The 23,586-nt window shown below is 44.6% G+C and overlaps 1 protein-coding gene across 2 annotated transcripts in view; it reads right to left on the bottom strand.

The window, feature by feature from the left end:
• EDARADD (EDAR associated via death domain) overlaps positions 1 to 21,168 on the bottom strand; it is a 35,513-nt gene extending 14,345 nt beyond the window's left edge. The window contains exons 1-4 of one of the 2 annotated variants that reach the window (XM_074988646.1): positions 21,043 to 21,168; positions 10,766 to 10,824; positions 8,182 to 8,221; positions 1,128 to 1,216 (exon numbers count right to left, since the gene is read on the bottom strand). In XM_074988646.1, the coding sequence (XP_074844747.1) occupies positions 1,128 to 1,216; positions 8,182 to 8,221; positions 10,766 to 10,824; positions 21,043 to 21,073 (219 nt within the window). In that variant the 5' untranslated portion in view covers positions 21,074 to 21,168. Of the gene's footprint in view, positions 1 to 1,127; positions 1,217 to 8,181; positions 8,264 to 10,765; positions 10,825 to 21,042 lie in introns of both variants that reach the window. The other variant, XM_074988644.1, reaches the window with a different exon arrangement.
• Between the last annotated feature and the right edge of the window lie 2,418 nt (positions 21,169 to 23,586).

Genomic DNA, 23,586 nt, shown 5'->3' on the forward strand with positions numbered 1-23,586 from the left:
TACATATTGGGCACCTCATTTTCATATTCTTTTGAAAGAGCTTCTTTCGAAAGAAGAAAAGCAGTGTAGACGCGGCTCTTTTGAAAGTAATCCCCATCTTCAAAAGAACTCTTCTTCCCATAAAAAAAGGCATTTTCAATTTCCCCCATTTGCACGCCTCTTTCAAAAGAGGGATGCAAGTGTAGACATGGCCGAAGAGGGAATATCAGGCAACAAAGTCACTCCACTTCATGACAAGAAGTTACTGCTTGCCCATCTCCCATGGTTTAGTACCTTCTTCACCACTGCACAACCCAAAAGAGGAAATCCTCTAGCAATTGAGTCTGTAACACCTATGCCAATGGGATTTGCACAATGTTGCCCATTGGTAGTGGACCATTACAGTGAAGTTGCATGATGGAAAAAATACAATCCCAATGTCCATGTTTAAGGACTTTGTGCAGGGGAGAAAATTTCTCTGTTTCTCATCCCAACTCTGAGGCTGCTCTGCAGTATCCACTGCCATGGCTGCAGGGGACATTAAGGTTAGAGGAAAAACGTATGGGCCGTATAACTAGGAACTCTCTAGCCCTGTTTTATTCCTATTCCCCATACCAGCATAGACAGGAGTTCTGGTACAACTGGATTCTGCAGCACGCACTCTGCCTAGGCTCCAGGCCCCCCGCCCACTCACCACGGTGGAACCACATCTGTTCTGCCACAGGCTGAGTGAGGATGGCTGGTGGGGCAGGGTCTGACCTTGTCAGAAGAGTTCAAGTACACATTGAAGCAATTTTGGATTTCCATTGCACTACAAGTAGAGTGTCACTAGAGCAAGGTCCACTGTGAACAAAACTCAACCCTAAGCAAACAAATCAGGATTAGATGTACGTACCGCTCAAGTCCCCAGATGAGATTTATGGAGTGCATAGGCTGTATGTAGAGGACATAAGAACGACCATACTGGGTCAGACCAAAGGTCCATCTAGCCCAGTATCTGTCTTTTCACAGTGGCCAACACTAGATGTCCCAGAGGATCCCCCACTTGTCACCCATTCCCAGCTCCTGACAAAACAGAAGCTAGGGACACCATTCCTACCTGGAGTTTCTCCAAAGGATAGTTTAAATTTGAAAATCATTTCCCTTACCTGTTGTATTATGCCAGAAGCTGACGTAAGACTCCTGATGTTAATAGATGCTATTTCCAATGTAACTTTATCGGTTAGGTACTCCTCATCTATGACAAAGAGATGCTGAAATGTTGGTCTTTCATCCAAATATAAGCTTAAGTTACAAGACTCTCAAACAAAACACAGCAGACTTCATACAAGGTTAACACAAAGATATAATCTCATACAATAATGAGTCATTGAGAAACGTAAAATCATCATCATCAATAACCGTGGGCTCAGCGCCCATTGGTGTCTGATGCCTCTCTCACTATTTCCTTCCATGTTTTCCTGTCCAGTGCAGAGTGGCTTAGTTTCTGTAGACTAGCTCCGCACCAATCTACTACATCATCTATCCATTCTCTGTGGGGCCTGCCTCTCCTATTAGAACCGTCCATTATGCCGAATACTAGGGTCTTGATTTTTTGGTCATCGTTCATTCTGCAAATATGTCCAAATGGCTGTAGCTTCAGTTTTATAACCTTCTGCAGCAGGTTCTCTTTCAGCTGTATCTTCCTATATAATTCCTCATTGGTGATCTTCTGCATCTATCCTATTCTCAGGATCTTTCCATAGAAAATGTAAAATGGATTTAAAATAATCTTAAATTGTTAATAACTGGACTGTGCAGATGGAAAGCACTATCTGAGGTTTGACAACAGGGGACATGTGACATGTTTACTCTGCATCTCCAATGTTCTAATTACTATGGCAGGGTTACACTCTTTCTTTAGCACATTTACCAGGAGCACGACCAATACATGAAAGGTAGCTGAAAAAGTGAAAGTACTTGATAGTCAACAAAACTCTTCTTTTTGCTTTGTTTGAATGACTTTCTTAAATTCTATATGTTCTGCCTTCTCCTCTCCCCATGTTTGGATTATGCTCATCCTGCTCAGGATTCTTCCAGCAGCACATTTTACTCACATCACCATAAAAGCTATTTATATACCCTTGCGAGTACATAGACGTGTTGAAATTCATCCTCATGCAGAGGGACTGCACAAAATCTACGTACCTTCCATGTGCCACTTGGGCCCTCAAAATAGGTCTTAAGTGACACATGAGCCTTTTGGTGGTCCTGTGTACAGAGCTGAATTTCATTTTGTGATTATTAAGGCCCCATTTCAGCAAACTATTTCAGCATCTGTTTAACTTTAAGCAAGTGTGTTTATCCATGTATTAATTGTTCTGCTGACTAGGCATGAAATACTGATATGGGGCTGAAAAGACGTTATCTTAGACACCGCAGAATCCTCCAAGACTTTTAGAACGTTAAAGGGATTTTTAGGGATGTAAGTGTTATCAGCTAATTGTCCTTTTTCTGCAAGAAAGCAAAGAAACCTGCAGGGGAGTTGAATTCTGTGCATGTGCAGTGGTTCATAATTCTCCCGGGGTAATAGAGATAAGAATAGTTGAGGCATTACACTATTTCTTAAAGGATTCTTATTGCTAAAATGAACAATCTGACACAGAAGCAAAGGAAACCTACAAAAGCTGTCATGCACCCTTCCCTATCAGTAACAGAGAGAGGGAGCCGCGCTAGTCTATACGCTATCAAAACAAAAAAGCAGCCCAGTAACACCTTAAAGACTAACAAAATAATTTATTAGGTGAGCTTTCGTGGGCTCTTCTTCAGACCACAGCCAGAAACAGTAATCAAGGTGGACAAATCAGAAAAAAAATGATCAAGGTGAGCAAATCAGAGAGTAGAGGGGCGGGGGGGGCGGAGCTAAGAATTAGATTAAGCCAAGTATGCAAACAGACTTCAAACTTTCTTAGACAAAGAGTTAATGGGCACAAAACAGACATAAAGACACTCCTGATCCACAAACCTGTTAGCTGACATTTTAACAGAGTGGGTCATTCTGTTAATGACTTAAGAGTTTGCTTGTTTCTGAAGAGGAATTTTCATAACACTCCTCAAAGAGAGGCTGCTGAACTCTCTTTTATATTTAAATTTGTCACATTAACACGTGGTTTGAACCGAGACTGGAATTTTCTGGGTCACTATAGGGGCTCATTTGCATATCTGGCTTAATCTAATTCTTGGCTCCCCCCCCGACCCCTTTGCCGCTCTACTCTCTGATTTGCTCACCTTGATCTTTTTTTTTTTCTGATTTGTCCACCTTGATTACTGTTTTGGGTTCTCTGTGCCTTAAATATTGAGTCTGTTCTGGTCTGGCTATGGTCTGAAGAAGTGGGTCTGTCCCACAAAAGCTCAGCTAATAAATTATCTTGTTAGTCTTTAAAATGCTACTTGACTGCTTTTTCATTCCCTATTAATGTGGGTACATCACTTCAGGCATCTGGAGCAGCTGGTGGAGAGGTAACAGCCCAGCCAGTGACTTCTACCTTCAGCTGAAAGCAGCTACTAGTCCCATCTGAGCTGGAGGCAAGAGAGGACATAACTTCCTCATCCCCTGCAAATAATGTGTGTCACACTGTTCTCCATCTGCAAGAAGCTCATCATCCTCCCTGGCTTCCTGCCTTTGTTGTGCCTCAGCTGTGTGTGTGGGTGTGTGTGTGTGTGTGTGGGTGGGTGTGTAGGGGTGGAGGGTGTTACTGTACAGGGTGCTGCTCCCCTATCCACCCAACAACTATGCATCTGGACTTCCTATACTCATAAATCCATACAAAGCCTCCTCTGGTACCCTAGCCCTCCACACCTGCTACCCACTCCAATGAGCCCTACATCTCTGCACCACACTAAGACACCACATCTAGACCTCCCCACAACTGACCCCCCCGCAACTAGCTGTACCCAGAGTCCCAGCCCACCAAGCCCCACTCTCTCAGTGACAACCCCCCCATGCTCACAGACCTCCGTGCCCAGCCTCCTATGTTGAGCCCCAACCACCTTCATCTGGAAGCCCCTGCTGAATCTCCCCTCCAGCAAGTTTCAGTGCATCCATATCCCCCATACCTAGACTCCTCACTGAGCTGCCCGCACCCAGACTGTTCCATACAGAACCTTCTTATGGCATACCTGGATCCGCCCCATGCCCCCCTCTCTTTGGATCCTGCCTGTTCAGCCTGCTTGCCCTGCACCTGGTGTGCATTCACAAAGTGGCACAATCCAAGTATGTTTCTGGGGCAGGCTCAGGTCTTGTTCTGTATCGGGGGAGGGGGGGGGGTTGCAGCTTCATTGCAGAGCCAGTGTCCAGGGGTGGGAGCTGTGGAGAGTTGTAGGATGATCTCCTCCTTCTGTGTAGCCAGTGGCCTGGGCTCTCCACTGCCATATTGGAGCCTCTGCATTTATTTATTGACAAATACAACTTATAGAATTTTGCAAAATTTTAAAATATTGTGCATAGAATTTTTAATATTTTGATACAGAACATCCTGAATAGCACTTTATGAATATTCTGGTTAGAGGATGAGCAAGTGGGGTTCAGGAAAGATAGAAGTACCACAGACAGATATTAGCACTAAGATTGATAGTGGAGAAAGCTCAACAAAAGAACAAGAACATCTACAAATCTTTCATCAACTTTCAGAAGGCATTTGACAGCACAGATCAGAACGTGACTTGGGCGGTGTTGAAGTCATAAGGAGTGCATAACCGACTGATACGGTGGTTGAAAGGTATCAGGGACAATGAGAAGGCAACGGTGAGAATGTGCAGAAAGTTGGGAAGCTGGTTTAGAACAAGTAGAGGTATGAGACAAGGAGATCCAATATCACCGAGTATCTTCATCACACGCCTAGAGAGAGCGATGGACAAGATCAAGGAAGAGGTAGAAGGAATATCGGTGCACAGGATGTGGATTAACAACTTGAGGTTCACAGACGATATTACCATCAAAGAAGATGAAGAGAAGCTAGTGAGAACAGTGCAGGTGCTAAACAATGAAGGGAAGTGGCAGGGACTGATTATGAACATTGATAAAACAATAACAATGGTATTTGGAGATAAGAAAATAGGAAGGCAATAGAAAAGATCTGGAAAAGCTAAGTGATTAGTTAAGGACAAAGCTGAGCATCTTGAAAACGTGCATTCAGCAGCATGTTGTATGGATGTTGAGACATGGGTGATAACAAAAGATTTGAAGAGAAGGATATTGGCATTCGAGAGGAGTTGTCATAGAAAGATCCTGAGAATAGGATGGATGCAGATCACCAGTGAGGATTTATATAGGAAGATACAGCTGAAAGAGAACTTCTTGCAGAAGATTATACAACAGAAGTTACAGCTATTTGGGCATACCTGAAGAATGAAAGATGAATCAAAAGTATTTGGCATAATGGACAGTTTGAATAGGAGAGGCAGACCCCATGGAGAATGGGTAGATAATATAGTAGACTGGTGTGGAGCTAGTCTACAGAAACTAACACACTCTGCACCGGACACAGAAAGATGGAAGGAAGTAGTGAGAGACGCATTGGACACCAACGGTCACTGAGCCCACGGTTGTTCATGATGATGATGATGGTTAGACAAAAAGTGGTATTTTTTTTTCTTTAACTTAGAATTATTCATTCGACCTCTGATCCCAAAATCCAATAGCCTGCCTCTGCCACAACAGATATCTGGCATACATTCCTTACTAATTATATTAGGAATCAATGGCAAAGAATTCAGCTGGCACTACAAAACACAACCTCCAATATTTCACTCCGTCTATTCTTTTGGCTGTTGCCTCTAATGTTTGGGAGAAGACATAACTGTGAGAAGAATATATAAGGGCCTAGTTCTGCAACATGATGAATGCCCTCAACTCCGTAAAGGGTGCTCAACACCTTGATAGATCAGGCCCTCAGGTGTCACATCAATTATTTTTAACGGAAGGGCAGATCCTGTATAATGACTGAAAAATCAGGCTCTTAAACTGTATGAAGTAAACTCTTGTAACACATTTTATTCACTTACAGATTAAGCAACATTTATAAAACTGTGTTTTTCAAATCATGTTTAACAATGATGAAATTAGATAGTCTTGAGCAAACCAATAGGCCAATATCTGAGGAACGATCTAAGGTTAACATCATATAGTTTCCAAACCCACAACAGTGGTAGACTTAAGGAGAAAATTAATTGTAAGGAAAACTTGAGCTCACAAAAGTCAACAGAACATCAGCAAGTGTTTCATATCACTTCCCATTCTGAGACAGGACCTACCAGGTTCATAGTAAAATGTCTTTTCAACAGAAAGTGCACAATTTCCATTTTCCTTTACAGTAAAGTCTTGACATTTCTGAGGGTTTGGTGTTGAGAATACACACAAATGTTTAATTTTCATGAATACCGAATACCTGCTGGAGCTCAGAAGGAAACTCCCTGGGCCCATTGCAGGTTCCCACCCTGGAGGGCCCCAGCTCCCAGAGCTGCTCCCAGCACCACCCAGCATCACTCTCTCCCCATAGGCGCTGGCAGCCAGGGGAGCAGAACTCAGCAGGCTCCCAGGCTTTGGAACTGTATGCAGCTCTGGGCAGCAGCGGTGGGAGGCGGTGCCTGGCAGCGGGGCTGTGGGGAGACAGTCAGTGCTCTGGCTCTGCCCCTACCTGGAGGCGGGGCTGGTAGCCCTGCTCTACATAGGCCAGGCTGACTTCCATCACAGGAACTGCGGCCCCACGCCCTGGCCTCACCCCAGCCCTGCTCCACTCCACCTGTGGCTCCGGGGTGTGCAGGATCCCTCGCCCAGTGTGTGTGTGGGGGGGGAATCCAATGCTTCTGCCCTCCCCCTGCTATGACAGTGACCCCACGTGGGTCCCTGCAGCAGTAATCGCAGCCGGCGGGCTGGGAGAAGAGCTGTTTGGAAGCTCACTCTGCCCGTCGAGCCTGGCATGGGGAAGTGAAATTGACTTCACCAGCCGCTCGCAAATAGTTGAATTTGCAATTGTTAAATTCGTGAATGTTTCGCCCTTTCTGTAATTTTAATTTAAAATTTGATGCTACATGTTTTAATATGATTAATTCAAACAACTTTGACAAGGTTATAAATCTCATTTCTTTGTAGGAGAAGGTACAATGGACTAATACCATAAGAGTAATAAAAATACAATTTAAATGGGAAAGCTATAGGGAAATTACACAAATTTAAATTTCATGTTAGTCTGTTTCAGGAAAAACATGGAGGAGTCCTGTGGTACCTGAGTCACTGAGGTGCCACAGGGCTCCTCACTGTTTTTCAAAAATTTAAGAAATGTAAAGAAATGAAGAGGTGAGCAGTCCGCCTGCAAATGAACAGGTTCAAAGTCTCTCCTCCCCTTCCCCCAGCCCATTCTCCCACCCAGTATAATTCCTTTCTCTTGGTATACTCAGTGGCACTTCATTTCTATTGCTGTCTCTTTCTAGTCTCCTAAATAATCCTCAACTCTCCCGTGGAACCCCAGTTTTAGTTTATCCAGCTCATCAGTCTTCACCCTAAATTTTTCAACCTCTCTTCCTAATTGGATTCTAGATCCCTCTTCAGGCTTTACATGGATGATAGGATTGAGAACAACATGCATGGAAGAGTATGGAAGCTGAAGAAACATTAAGAGCACTCCTTGGAAAGAAGCTTGCAGCAGGGTCTGAGATGCAGAAATAAAGATGACAGAGAAGACAAAGCAGCTAGTGTGACAGAAGGATTAAAGGGTTAACGATGGAATTGGTTGCAGGGGCTCAGGATTTGATTGCGACATGAGACCAGTGAATATTTCTGGGCTCCCAAATGAATTTCTGATTACCTGCAAGCACGCTAGCTAACCCTTTCAAAGTCATTTTTCAAATAGTTTTATTAGCCTCCAATCTGTGTTCTGAATCTGATTTTTCTTTTGTTGCATTAACTTACTGGAACTTACTTCAAAGGTGAGAAACAAGATCTTCTGTTGAGATCATGAGCTTTTGGATCAAAGCTGAGCTCAATTGGCAAACAGAGGTAACACTGACAGCCAAGTTTTAAAACAACTTTCACTGCATAAACTTTTGCGATGTAAAATACAGAACACATTAACAGAATATGCCAGTGTGTTTCATTTATTTATGGTTTTATTACATGAACTACAATAACATTCCAGATTTTAAATAGCTAGAGTTTGATACACTTACTTTTAGGTAGCCGTGTATCTTGGACAGGATACTTTTCTGTCTGTTCAAAGAGAGCAAGACCAATGTTTGTTGTTAGTGGTACCTGATAAAAAGTACATAGAAAACTTAATAATTATCACTATCACTTTTTAAAATGACATTTAAGCTCACATAAATATAGTAATGAATATTTAGAGATGGGCCAAACAGATATCAACACAGGTACCTTGCGGGTTATTTACAATCCAAAATTATATAGTTTGATTTTTGCTGCAGTCACTTGAAATGCAATGTGGTTTAGTGGACTAAGCACAGGACGTGGAACCAAGCAAATTATGAGTTGTAACATTAGCACTCTGTCAGTGGCCTCATTTTCTCTGGGTCAGATTCTCCGTTTACTAGTAAAATAATTTATTTTGTTTGTCTCTAAAGTGCTCCTGGACTGCTTTTTTGTTTTGTCAGGTTTACTTGTGTGTAGCAAAATAACGACATTGATTTCAAAGGAGTTTTATCTGGGATAAGGCTGGTCCCTTTATTACAAGTACTGTTACTAAAGAACTATCAAAGTTCTCTTTGCTTGAAAATTAAAATCTGATTAAAATGTAAACTAAAATACAGCAACTGGTCAAATCTCTCTAATCCGGAACTCTCTAAACTGGCAAACTCTGTAATCTGGAATGATTTTAGTTAGCCAAACAACCACTTACAATGGGTGTGGCCAAGTTTCCTGTGGTCTCAAAGTTTGTTTCCAGCCACCAGTCCTAGCTCTCAGTGCTCTGTGCTGTTATGTAGCTGTAATTTACCCCTAAATGTCTTCTAAGAGCCCAGTAAGCAGTGAACGTGTTGGTAGTATGCTAGAAAATATTGACCTCTCATCGTCTAGCAAATTCTCTCGTCCTGTACCGGTCAAGTCTCGAGGGTGCCAGATGAGAGAGGTTCAATTGGTACGTAATTAGTGGATTAATTTGCTCATTTCCAGCACAGACAGACATTCAGACATCAAGGCTCTAGTTTACTAACAGACCTAGGCATCTTCCTGCTCCCATGTTATCCTTAGCAGCATCTAAATATAGGATGCTTCTATCGGCTTTTTGTAGAATGTCTCATTTAAAAATTTCTTTTCTTTTTTATCAGACAAGCATACTAACTGTACCCCGAACGAAGATCACAGTCATTAATTTAAGTAATCACAAGCCACAAAATAACCATAGTGGCTCTGACAGCCACCATAGACCCAGAGGCAAACTGGGAGATGGGCCTGGCTGCCTGCCCCTGGAAGGGGTAGAACCAAAGGCATAAGGGGTAGGACTTAGAGCAGTCAATCCATGGGGTCACCTCATGTTCCCTCACAGCGGTGCACAGAGTGGAGCTCTGGCTGCCACTGTTGCTATTTCTGCAGTGCTGGAGCTCCAGACCCCTTTGAAAGTCCAGGCCCCATGGCAGCTGCCCCCTTTGCCCTTCCCTACCCCTGCCCCTATACTGAGCTCCCCTAGCAGGGCCCAGTGCACAATCCCCTTAACTTCTGTGGGATTCCACACACATTCAGGAGTTGTCTGTAATGGATCACAATACCAGATCAAGACCTAAATTACTAATCAGTTTTTCCCCAAAAAAGCCAAAAGCTGTCCTCTCAGTTTCCTGTTGATACTTCAATATGAGGATTCTGAATGGGAAGAGGAAACCCCAGGGAACATAACAGTTTTCACTCTCATTATTCACGTTGCTGCATGACAAACCACAATTTACAAACAAGGTAAATTACATTTAAAAAAAACCATTCTGCTACATTATGCACAAACCTACTCTGGGCTGCATAACCCAATATGTATAATCAGCCGCTTTTTTAATTATTGTTACCCAGAGTAAACAACGTAATGCCAAATTCTAGAAGACCTCTTAAAGATTGCAGGGCACTTAAATATTCCTTTGGCCCAATATATTCCACGCGTCGGCATAATATTTGCTTGTCTGAATATACTAGGACACACCAACAAAGAAAAATGTGCAGTGAAGGTTGTAAATCCGCTTGTCAGTAAAACACCTCTTCACTCAGTTCATCTTACACCTGGCGGAGCCTGTTTTCTTTTCTTTTTGTCACATACACTTCTAATACCTTATCTAGCAATCAGCCACAACATTTAAAGGAAGCACATAGGCTGTATATAAGCTATATTTAAGTTTCTGGGCGAGAATCTCATACCAGTTTATGGGGAGATGTACAGTACTAAGATGACTGTATTACAGCACCGCCTAGAATACCCAACAGAACTCATGATCCCCCAGTGCCGGGCAGTGATAAAACTAGAGTGAGAGAAAGTCCCATGCAAAAAGATTCACTCTAAACATGGGCTTCCCTTATGATTTAGTCAAGATATGTTTGATTAAATGATTTTTTTTTAATTTACAACTGGATTGAGGCTCCCTACAGAAAATTTCAGGGGTACAATGGTGTTAATTACCCCCAGAGAACCATGTATGTGACTGGGTTCAGTCAATCATAGTTTAGGGTTTTGGACAACATCCAAGAATTAAATAACCAAGGAAAGCTATAAACTAAATAATAAATAACAAAGTTACATTTTGGAAGAAAACCAGACACACCTACCATTTCTAAGGAAAAGCTGCTTGGATCCGTATCTTCCACAGGCTCTTTTGCAGCATGATCTGACAGAAACAAATAAGTGAGCTCTTTCATTTTATGTTCCTCAAACTGTCAGTTCACTCATGCAAGTTCCTTCAGAAGCTCACCAAAATGAAACTGTACAGGAACTATGTGGGAGTTCATTTGCAATGGGAACACATGAGAAAAGGAAAAAGGGTTAGTCATATGCGAGAGCTGACGGATGAGAAACTCTATACAAGCATGCCAATGGAGGTACAGTTTTGGCTGATAACCAGGAATCACAAATAACTATTTTAAGTTACTATTTTTTTTAAAAATCATTAACAGTTCAGCAATAAATAATTAAACCCACAAACAGCTAAAATGGATAAGCATTCCTTTCTCTGAATAGCTGTATTCATGTGTGCATTAGCAGCTTTCTTCAAACTTAGTAAGAGAGTAATTTTGGATGAAATATGAATGACATTTAACTGCTTTTATTTTGTAGAGTTTATTAATTTCATTAGGGGAGTAGTTTTAGCAATTTTTTAATTTTATGTGACTATTATGTGACTATTCAAAATCGGAGATTTTGGCGGGCTTTTTCTTTGAATGTCCTGAAATGTATATTGTACTACACACTAGTGAGTAATGGCTCTATAATGCTCCCTAGTGAAGTTTAACATAGTATTGTTTCATTCAACCCTATGTTAAAATGCACTTGGGTGCCTTTAGTGTACACCAGCAGGATCTATGCAGACCAAATAACCTGCAATATGTTACTGGGTTTTAAAAAAACATACCTCATAGAGCACATTACCACTCTGTTTAGACAAGACCTTAGGTACAAGAAACCATTTGTGGTGTTTTCCTGCAATTTACTGGATGAACACAAGTCCTCTGTGGGTGCCACAGTGATGTTTATTGATTAAAACTGAAAATTAAAGCCAGAAACTTAATGGTGCCTTCAAAGTATATGCAAATCCTCAACATCCTGCTGACAAGTCCCACTTTTACAGAGTGCTAATGAGACGTGAGGGGCATCTTGACCAAGGTTTTACAGTGAGTTAGTGGCAGAGCTACAAACTGAACCCAGAATTCACTTCCCCATTTCAATCATGACACACTGTTCCCGAGGTCCACCCATTCCACTACACCCAATACCTACGTTCCAATAGAACAGGCTCTCTTCTCCTGTCAAGAAGAATCTGAACACAATGAAAAGTATTTAGATACATTGTGGTGGGACTTCGGGGGCCCAATGGGTGCTTTCCATCCTTCTGGTCTCACCCCAGAAGACCCCAACTCACAGCAACCCTCTTCTCAGTCAAGGAACACAAGATGCCATTTCATTAATTTGCCAGGGAAGACCAAGTGAGAACAAATACTGGGTGCTCATTTTCTTCCAAACCTGAGTATCTGCTCACCCCAGGGTATGTTTATACGGCATTTGGAAGCAAGTCTTCCAGCCCTAGTTTTCAGACTTGTGTTAATGGGGTTTGTGCTAGCATGCTAAAAATAGCTGTGTAGGAATTGCTTTGATGTTGCAGCTTGGACTGGAGCTTGGGCTTTCAGGCCCCCACAAGCTTCAGAATCTGAGCTACTGCTCAAGCTGCAATGTCTACACAGCCAGTTTTTAGCAGGCTGGCACAGGGTCCTTGAACACAACTCTTTGAAGCCTTGCTCCCAGATGCAGTACAGTCATACCTTCCAAGGCCCAGTTAGCCTGGGAATTACAGTAAACTCTTTCACACCCAGCAGCCCCAGGACTGGGAGGTTGCCGGATATTTAAATATTCTGGATAATAGAGAGTTATACCTAGCAACGCATAACGCTGAAGCTATTAAGAAATACACAAAAATGTACGTGGAGTACTTTATTTACCAACAGTAGTATTATACACCATAAACTTATGCTGTATTTATTTGTATTTATTTTCACTATAATATACTTATGGAAAACGTAACTAAAAATTACTTATGGTTAAAATGCTGGATATTTGAGAGTTCCCGATGATAGAATGCTGGATATGAAAGAATTTGCTGTCAATGACAAAGCTCATAATACTGTAAACCCTCAATTTTACAGACCCCAATTTAGCAGACCTCAGGAACAACAGATGTCCGCTAGACCCCCATTGTTCCCAAAGCCTGCTTAATTGGGGCCCCTAGAATCCTAAATCCCCCTGCCCCCAAAAAACAAACCAAAAAAGTCAGGGACTTAGCTGAGCCTCCAGAACCACTGCTACCTGGACTGTTGCTGCCGCTGGAGCTGCCATGCACTCCTCCCACTGGGGTGAGGCATATACACAGGCACATGGCATTCACGCATGCCCCCAACCCTGGTGGGAGGAACTTGTGGTGGCTTGGGTGGTGGCGGAAGCTTGTCTAGCCACGTGGTGGGGTCTGGCAGCTCCAGTCTTGCAGTGCAGGGTTCCCTCCAGCCACTTGGCGGCAGGGAAGCTCCAGCTGTTTGGGGTTCATTCCAGCTGCGCACAGCACTGGGCTCCGGCTCCTCCAGCAGCTGGTGGGCAGCAAGCCCTTTTTTTTTTTTTTTTGGGCGGGGGGGGGGTTTGCAGGGGGATGCCTGGGACTGGGGCAGCCTGACGGCAGTGGGTCTCAATAAATCCTCCAATTTAATGGACATCCAGGTTTAATGGACATCTTTCCCCCCCTTATTAGTCCATTAAATCGAGGATTTACTGTATAAACTCTGAGCTCTAGAGACATAATGGTTAGGGTGGCCACTGCCATATGCCCAAAATATAGACGTTCTGCTACTTCCAGGAATACTGTTGGTCTGTCCCCACCTACATGCCCCTCCCTGCGTGACTTCTCACAAACAATGCTCTTGTGAGCAGAGTGACATGCTCTTCAAAGTGCTTCTGCCACTATTTTATCTCAAGGGTCCTGTGGCACCTTATAAACTAACAGAAAAGTTTTGAGCACGAGCTTTCGTGAGCACAGGCTCACTTCATCAGATGCTATCCAGCATCTGATGAAGTGAGTCTGTGCTCACGAAAGGTCGTGCTCAAAACTTTTCTGTTAGTCTATAAGGTGCCACAGGACCCTTCGTTGCTGTTACAGATCGAGACTAGCATGGCTACCCCTCCGATATTTTATCTCAGTACCAGAAAGAGGAGAAACCCAAGAAAAACAGAAGTGGCTGGCTTAAAAGTGAGCAGATGGCCTCTCTAGAAACACACTATATGGTTACTAATCTGTCAGCTCAACCTACACATATTTTTAATTATAAGCAGCATTTCTGGGCCTACATTAGTAACACAGGCTTTAATAACGTTTGCATTTGGGACACTGGCAATAAGGAATTCAGATCAGTTCAGTGTGACTTGACTGGCTCGACAAGGTGTACAAATGTTTACGATGCGTAAGAATGTATCAGAGATGGAGTACAGGCACTCCCCAACTTACAAACACATCCACTTAAGACCATTCAGACTTAACAACCAACCTCTAGCTCACCCCACCCCCTCTCACCCTGGCTCCCCCAGCCGGGGGTTCCAGCTGCATGCCTGGGGTTCCCCTCCAGCCCCCCTACCCCTACCCCTACCCCCCCCGCACACCTGGGCCTCGACCCCCACAGACCTGGATCCAAACCCACCAACCTGCGTGGCCCCAGATTGTTCAGCACTTGTGGGGCTCCAACCTGCCCCCTAACTCAAGCTCCCCACCCCAGAGCACCCCCGCTCAATCCCTCCCCCACCTGGCTCAACTCCCCCCGTGGCCCCAGCTCACCGCCCCCCTGCATGGGGCTCCGACTTCAACCCATTCCTGGGGCTCCAGCTCCCAGCCCCCCTCCACTCAGCCACCCTACCCTGGTGCACCCCCCCATTCAACCCCTCTACCCGGCTCAACCCCTCCTTCTCTACCGCAGCCCCCGCTCATCCCCCCGCACCGTGCTTGGGGCTCCTCCGGCTGTTGACCACCACTGGCATGTGCAGGGGCTCTATCCCCACTGCCAGCTCAACCTACCCCCGCCCCAGTTCACCCCTGTTGAATCCCCCTACTGCCCAGCTCAAACCCCCACCTGTCCCCAGCTGACCCCCCCACCGGCATGCGCTGGGCTGTCAGCCACCAGCCTGTGCAGGGCTCCAGCTGTCAGCCACTACAGGGACATGTTGCTCTAACCCCCTGCTGCAGTTCACCCTGTTCAATTCCCCCAGCTCACACTCCATGGCATGTGGGGCTCTGGCTTCAACCCCGCCCCCCATCCACCACCCCTGCAGCCCTGGCTCCAACCCTCTGGCTGGGCTCAACCCCCGCCCCAACCCCCTGCAAGTCCCAGCTCACTGCACCCTCCCACCACCCCTGCCACCCTAACCCACCCAGGCTTAACCCCCCTCCCAGAGCCCCAACCCAAGCCCTCCCCAGCTTACACGAAATTCAACATATGCAAAGGTTGCCTGGCGCACAACCCTCACGTACCTGGAGGGATTACAGTATAAGGGTATTTCCGACTTACAACCAAATTGAGTTATGACCAGGTGTTCAGAACATAACCCGTTTGTAAGTCGGGGATGATCTGTAGTCCTAAAAAATTTGGCTCCATGGAAAAGGACCAAAACCAGTTTGTTAAAAATCATACACTCCCAAAACCTATGAGCACTTGGAAATACAAGTGAACTTCAAAGTACCATGTCCTGTACCTTTAAGGGCAGTAGAGTGGCAGGGCCAGCCAACCTTGTTCCAAGGTGGGGCAACTTAAAGTCACTTACACATTAGAGGGTTCATACTGACCTCACTTCACACACTTTTTAATTCTTAATTAAGTCATTATTTCTTTGCAAATCCTCTCATTTATCCATGTTCCTCCTCCACATAAAAACATCCCATAGTTGCAACGTTGACAGGCCTGTCACCCGGAGAAATATCTGCACTTCAGAAGCCAGATTCTCAGTTGGTGTAACTCAACATAGCTCCCTGTCCCTAAGTGTACTCTCCTGGCCAATGAGAGAAACATCAAACTCTTACTTAAACAGACCCACTTCTTCAGACCATAGCCATACCAGAACAGACTCAATATTTAAGGCACAGAGAACCAAAACAGTAATCAAAGTTGACAAATCAGAAATTATTTTGTTAGTCTTTAAAGTGCTACTTGACTGCATTTTTGTTTTGATAGTATATAGACTAACACAGCTCCTTCTCTGTTACTATTCAACTTGCTTAAACAGTGAGTCTAATGGACTTGATGGAAGTAATCTTTCTAGCTTGATGTAATTTCTTCTAATACCATGGCAGAATTGGCAAGCATGCAGGAGTCAGGCTCATTAAGTGAGAAAGCAATGCTCTTCTGTTAACTGCACAAGCACTCATCTAGCATTGAGTTTGCTCAGGCTCCTGCAATTGGGCAAAGTTAGAGTTCTGGCTCAGATATGTACATTCATCCCTTGTTTAACAAGTACTTTGCTAATGAGTACTTGCTAAAATAAGGAACATATACACCTACCTTTACTCACTAAATAAGTGGACTTCCCCCACTTATATGAGCCCCAAACTTCCTCCAGGCTTAGACCCCTCCCTGCATCCCAAAACAGTCCCAGACTTAGACACTCCTCTTCCTCCTGCAGCCTCTTCACCATGGCTGCTAGGCTGGGTGGCTCCCCCAGCCCTCCTGTTCCCAGCAATTAACTCAAGTGTTTCAGCACCTAGACATAAGGTAATTGCTATCCTTAGTCAAAACAAAAAGCAGTCAAGTAGCACTTTAAAGACTAGCAAAATGGTTTATTAGTTGAGCTTTTGTGGGACAGACCCACTTCTTCAGACCATAGCCAGACCAGAACAGACTCAATATTTAAGGCACAGAGAACCAAAAACAGTAAGCAAGCAGAGTCACTATAGGGGCTTGTCTGCATACTTGGCTCAGTCTAATTCTTGACCTTCCCCCCCAACCCCTCCACTCTCTGATTTGCTCACCTTGATTATCTTTTTCTGATTTGTCCTCCTTGCTTACTGTTTTTGGTTCTCTGTGCCTTAAATATTGAGTCTGTTCTGGTCTGGCTATGGTCTGAAGAAGTGGGTCTGTCCTACGAAAGCTCAGCTAATAATCCATTTTGCTAGTCTTTAAAGTGCTACTTGACTGCTTTTTGTTTTGGTAGTGTATAGACTAGCACGGCTTCCTCTTTGTTGCTCTCCCTAGTGAGAGAGACAGGGATAGCTGCCATCTCCAGCAGCAAGTGATAGATATCTGCCTTAGGCAGCAGCGTTAAGAAACTGTAAATGGCTTCTTTAACAGCCACATGCAACTGGGAACTACCCAGCTGGCGACATTTAACAAATCTAATGGGACACATTAGGCTGGGAATCCCTGCTCTACATACATACATACACCACATCCTATTTCTGGTGCCATACTCAACTGGTTTATGTCAAGTTACAAGCATTTGGAATGAACTGGAGACTTTTACATGTATTTTAATGAGAATTTAGTGTCGCTCTTATGAGTTTTCGCCTACAAGCAGTAATTTGGGAACCAATTGTAATTGCATAGCAAGGGATGAGTGTATCATCAATTCCTCTGTTATTGTTAATTATTTACAATACAATAGCACCTAGAGACTACAATGGAGATGGAGAGCTCACTGAGTTAAATGCTGTGCATCAGGGTGGAATAAGCAGCCTGCAGGCCAGACGTGGTTCCCCATTGTTAGTTCCTGGTAAGCCACCACATGCTTTATTTAGCTGCATATCCACATGTATGGTCACGGGTCCCGTTGACCATGGTTCACCATTCCAAGCCAGTGGAAGCTGTGGGAAGCACTGCAGGCCAGGCCATCACTTGCTGCAGCTCTCATTTACCAAGAATGGCATCCATGGTCAGCAGCAGCTGCGAGTGGCAGTACTTGCAGGTAAATAAAGCACCTGGTGGCTTGACAGGCTAACCGTGGCAAACCACATCCAGCATTTGAGCCATTTATTGCCTAACTTTGTAGTACACACATAACAAGAAGACACTATCTAGAACAGTTGCAACATACACAGACACTACTATCAGTTATTTTCACAGCCAAATGTAGGCTAGTAATATGATACATTATTGACATAACATCTTGCAAATGATGTAAGAAGTCTATTTCTATATTTATTTAGAATTATTGCTGGAGGAGCAACTAATGAGGGAACTGGTGATTCATAAAGCCCGGGAATCCCAGTCACAGCTACTCCAGCAGCTGCCAGAGCCCTCGGCCCTTTAAATCACCACCAGAACGCCAGGCAGTCCGCTTTGCATAGCACTGAAGGGATGGCAAGGGGAGCCTAGGTTCCCTGCCATCCAAGGACCTTCTGGGAGTGTGGAGCCATCCCATCCCCAGAGATGGCCCAGCAATTATGTCAGCTCCCACTGCTTTGCATGAGAGTTTTTACATGATAGAGCAGGCATAAGGACTCTTCCCCATCCATGCTGGTAACATAAGGAATGGGTGGTTCTTGTCATGTCATACAGAGAAGTAACTATCCTTCTGCTTTATCAACTCCTTATTTTCAAATCTAATCTGAAAACATACCTTCTTCATTATTTAAACCTCATTTTCTCTCTTCCTGCTATTTTTTATTAGCTTGTAGTATTTAAATACAAATAGAGCATTTAAAATTTGTTTGATCACAAACTACTGTATAACTCAGACGGCGTAGTTGAAGAAGTGAGAGACAGAAGCAAAGTTACAGATTTTCCAGGTACTTTTCTTTGAAATCCCCTTCATCTTATTTGTACAGGTTGAACTTCTCTAATCTGGCACTCTGTCATCAGGCAACATTTGTAATCTGGCATGGTTTTACTTAGCTGAATGACCACTTATCATGGGTGTGGCCAAGTTTCCTGTGGTTCCATAAAGCTTGTTTACAGCAGCCAGTCCTGGCTCTCAGTGTTCTGTGCTGTTATTTAGCTCTAACCTACCCTTAAATGTCTTCTAAGAGCCCAGTAAGTAGTGGAAGCATTGGTAATGCTGCTAGACACTATTGACCTCCCATCCTTCAGCAAATTCTCTCATTAATGGGGCCAGAGCTCATGGCTGCAGGGCCCCAACTAGGACTAAAGCCCTTGGCATGGGGGTTGGAGCCGCCACCGGTGTCTAAAGGGCCACAGCCAGTAGCAGCAGGAGTCAGCGTCAGAGTGTGGAACTGGTGGCAATAGCAGAGCTGGGGCCAGAGTCTGTGCTCAGTGGCAGTCGGGCAGGGCCAGGCCCAGCAGCAATGGGATTGGTGGCAGGGGGCTGCAGCTGGCAGCAAAGAGGCCAGAGAGCTGGTAGTAAGGAGGCCAACTGGGGCCAGAATCAGCAAGGCAGTGGACTGCAGATTTGGTCGCAGGGGATCTCCCCGGTCCGACAAATACCTTCATTGGGGACTGGTCAGGTCCCAAAGGTCCCAGACAAGGAAGGTCCAACCTGTATTTAATACAGATTTTTTCTGACTCTTAAATAAATATAATCATGCAAGAATGAAAACAAATAGATTTTTATTATTCTCGGTTGCTGAACTTCCTTGACTCACTAGCAGCTGAAGGCAGATAGGTAGTTTCACGGTGAGGCCAGCTCATCTAACTGAAGAAAATTAGCACCACTGTAATTACATATGTTTAATTCCTTGTTAATGTACCTCCAGTGTAGATAATCTACAGATAGTCACTGTTTTAGCATAATTGTCAAATTAACCTACACCAGTATAAGTTCCAATTTATTTCAGTGTAACTATCTCAATATATCAAAACGAAAAGCAGTCAAGTAGCACTTTAAAGATTAGCAAAATAATTTATTAGATGACCTTTCGTGGGACAGACCCACTTCTTCAGACCACGAAAGCTCACCTAGTAAATTAGTTTGCTAATCTTTAAAGTGCTACTTTACTGCTTTTTGTTTTGATAGTATACAGACTAGCACGGCTCCCTCTCTGTTATTATCTCAATATAATTACACTAGAACAAATTCTTAATGTAGACAAGCTGGAAGACATACTGACTTAATAATCAATGAGGCTGTGATCAGGTAAATAACATGACAGAGTATTAAGTGCATTATATTCTGTCTTTCAGTGAACCTGCATGGCAGCATCTACATTAGCAAGTCCTTTGGAAAATCAGGCCCTCTTCCAAAAGAACAAGCAAAGCATCCACACATACACACACAATACACTCTTCAGTCCTGGGTAGCAGGTCTCAGATTAAGGCCTCCTGCCTGGAGATGAAGCCCTTGGCCTTTAGTGTTACTGCCAGCCCTGCCCCAGTGGGGCTGAGGTTTTGGCCCTGTCACCCAGGGCAAAGGGGCCTGGTGGGGGGCTCAGGTTTCAGCCCCCCCTGCTGGGGTCATGAAGTAATTTTTGTTGTCAGGAAGGGTATGTGGTGCAATAAAGTCTGAGAACCCCTGGACTAGATAAAAAGATGGGGGGTAGGTTAGATCATATTAGCTAGCACAAATTAGTATGTGTTCCAAACTCTAGAATAGAAAAGGCACATTGTATTTCAAGAATATGCTAAATTCCATCAGCACAGAATTGCAAGCTAATATAATTGGGGTGGGAGAACTCACAGCCCTTCTTGTCTAGACAAGGCCAGAAGTCCTTAGTTAACTCCTAAAAAACCGGTAATATGGTTAAAAAATGCTAATGCTGCAAGTTCCAGATCTGCAAAACTTCCCTGGGGCAAGCCACTTTTTGCATCTCTTTGTAATAGACGGCCTTTGTTGTACCATACAGGGCTGCTGCCAGGTTTGATTTATTCACGTCTGTGCGTATGAATCATAAAGCACTTTGGGATCCTCAGCGGCTACGCAAATACGAAGAATGATTTTGAATATTCTCCCATGACTCTCCTGCATGCACAATGTGGGGAGAGGAGGAGGGTTTGACGGCCGCAGCGAAAAGCCCGGCTGTTTGCTGGGCTTACTTCTGCTTGACGGCCAGTTTTAACAGGCAAAGCTTCCTCGGGTGGGGGATATCCGCCTGCTCTGATCCCATCCCCGCGGAGAGCCCCAGCCACCGCTCAGCTGTGCGCAGAGATCGGAGCTCCCCGCGCGACACACACACAGGGCCAGATACGCGGAAGCCGCCAAGGCGCGCAGCGCCTCCTCTCCTCGCCTCTCCCATCAATCACAACGGGGCAGGACAACGCGCCCGGCCCAGAGCAGCGGCACAGCGTCCATCCTGGGCGGCCGCGGACCCCTGTGGCCACGCCGGGCTCCTTCCAGCCCTGCCCCAGCCGCAGAGACCTGCCTCCCCCCGGCCCCGTGTACACGCCCCCTGCCCGCCCGCCAGCCACACCGCGGGGGACTTTACCTTCAGGCAGAGGGTCCTTGAGAGAAGCCATCGGCGGGTGCGGGGGGAGACTGCAGCCGCGCCAGGCGGAGGATGAGGCTTAGTCCTTGTCTACGTAGCGGGAAAATCCGCTCCAGCGCGGCCGGGCAACCCCCACCCGAAATCCGAGCGGTGCTGCTGCCTCCCTCTTTCTCCTCCACTTCCTGCTGGGCGCTGAGCGGCGCCGCGGCTCTCTCCCTCGGGAGGGGAAGGCTCTGGCCGAGCAGCGGAAGCCGCAGGTAGCGCGGAGGCTGAAAACCAGCGGGGGGGGATGGTGTCTTCCCCGCCCCCGGGTCTACCTGTCCCTTGCGGTGGCTTTTCCCCTGCTATCCACTCGCTCTCAGGCGGCCTTCAAAGCACGTGTTTTCATTGATTTTCAAAAGTACGGCTTTGAGCTGCTTGTACAATGGGTGACCGCGTCCGTTCGCTTCTCTAGATAGTTGGCTTTTATTTACATAGATACATATGGAAATTATATTCAGGAAGAGTGTGTATGTTTGGTTCTCCCGTGTACAACGGCATGTCTATTTTAGAAATGTGCATATGTGTGTACATGAAAAATTATGCAGAGATAAGAAATAAATCAATACGTTTGACTTTTTAAAAAAAAGGATGATGTATATGAATTAAATATGAGATATATTCCAGCACACAAATATAACATTGCAGCTAAGAAATGTTATGAATTTATTACGTTACACTGTACAATACAAGCATATTCCATGATTCTGCAAATAAAGTTATGTACAGTACAACAGTACATAATCTAGATGCCTAGCTTTAAGGCCCTGATCCTGCCTTGTGATCTCCAAGGTATGGATCAGAAGGCAGGCTCAAGGTATGATTCATGTGTTTTCACGATCTGAGCCATCAGAATAATTTGTAATCAATGTTGAAAGGCTATCATCTTATCATTTGAGGTTTTTTAATGAAATTGTGTTCATATTACTATCTCTTTATTTTAAAAATCTCTGACACCTATACAGCCTGTGCCAAGCTCTCCCATTTGGTAGATAATTTTTAAGTCATGTATTGGGTTTGATATATTTAAAGGAAATAAAGAGTTCATCAAATAGGTCAATAAATACATGCATAAGTACCCAAAATATTTCAGTTATATGTTAACATAGCCTTAGATGGTGGCAGCAGAGTAGTGTGCTTTGTGCAGGGGTTCTGTTTGCCAAACCCCAGCAGACAATGCCACTGGTTACAGATGCCTCAGCACTTGGTTGGGGGCCATATGTGGGGAGGGTCAGAATTCAAGGGTTATGGTCACAACAGTAGTTAGGGTTTCAAATCAATGTGAATGAACTCAGAGTGGTAAAACTAGCCTGTTAAGCATTCAGAGAACATGTGTAAGGATCCTGTGTAGCAGTGAGAGTGGACAATACATCAGCTATGTTTTATGTCAACAAACAGGCTGTCAGGGGTCATGTTCCTTTCCTGTACATGAGGAAGTCCAGGACCTTTGGAAATTTCATATTGTGAACTTGATTCACCTTAAGCATCATATCTCCCTCGGGTCCGCAACAGTTTGGCTGATTGACTAAGTCAAACATTCCTTGGTCACGAGTGGTCTGAGACTGGACATGGTTGGGCAATTTTCCAGAACTGGATTCTTCCCCTTTCAGAACTGTTTGCCACCCGGACCAACCACAAATGCCAGAGCTTGTGCTCATGTATGAACCATAGTCTGGGCTCTGTGGCAGATGCTTTTCACCTGTCATGGGCAGACCAGCAGATGTACACATTCCCACCCTCTCCACTGATACGCAGAGTTCTTATCAAGGTCCACCAGGATAGGGCATCCATCAAACTGATAGCCCCAGTGTGACCTAGGCAACAGTGGTTTCCCATATTATTGAACCTGTTTGTGGCCACTCCACTAGTCCTAACTTTAGGGTGATCATATTTTCCTATGCAAAATGCAGGACACCTGCTAAATTGTTTGGAGTTAAGTGAGTTCACTTGCAATCCATGAGAACATTAAATTGACTGAGCCCCCATTTAAGAGATATGCTGGATTATTTTAACGAAATAGGTAAAAATTAAAAATATATGCCTATAATTGAGTGGCTATTGCTCTATAAAAGTATCTGCCTTGTCCTTCAGAGTTTGGGCTGGCAGTGTGTGAGGGAGGTGCAGGAGGCTGGGGGTATAGGTGGAAAGGTGGAGTACTTGAGTGAGCTGTTGGAAATCAGGGCTGGGTGTATGGGCAGGAATCAGGACAGGATGCTAGGAGTGGAGCAGAGCCCTGGGGCTGAGTTCTGAAACAGTGTAAACCATTTGTTATTTCTGCAGCCAGTTGTTCCCCTCCCACCATTCAATTTCACTGGAGTCAGTGGATTTACGACAGTTAAACCCTTAGTTTTCTAAGCAACATATTATTCCATACCTGATACCTTTCAATAACTTGCTGTTCATCAGGTCCAGGAAAAGTGCATAGAGCAGAATTTGGATCTGTATGCTGTCTTTATAGAACTGACCAAGGCATTTGACACCATCAACAGAGAAGCCCTGTGGATT

This window comes from Carettochelys insculpta, chromosome 3 (genome assembly GCF_033958435.1).
Source record: "Carettochelys insculpta isolate YL-2023 chromosome 3, ASM3395843v1, whole genome shotgun sequence".
NCBI lineage: Eukaryota > Metazoa > Chordata > Testudines > Carettochelyidae > Carettochelys > Carettochelys insculpta.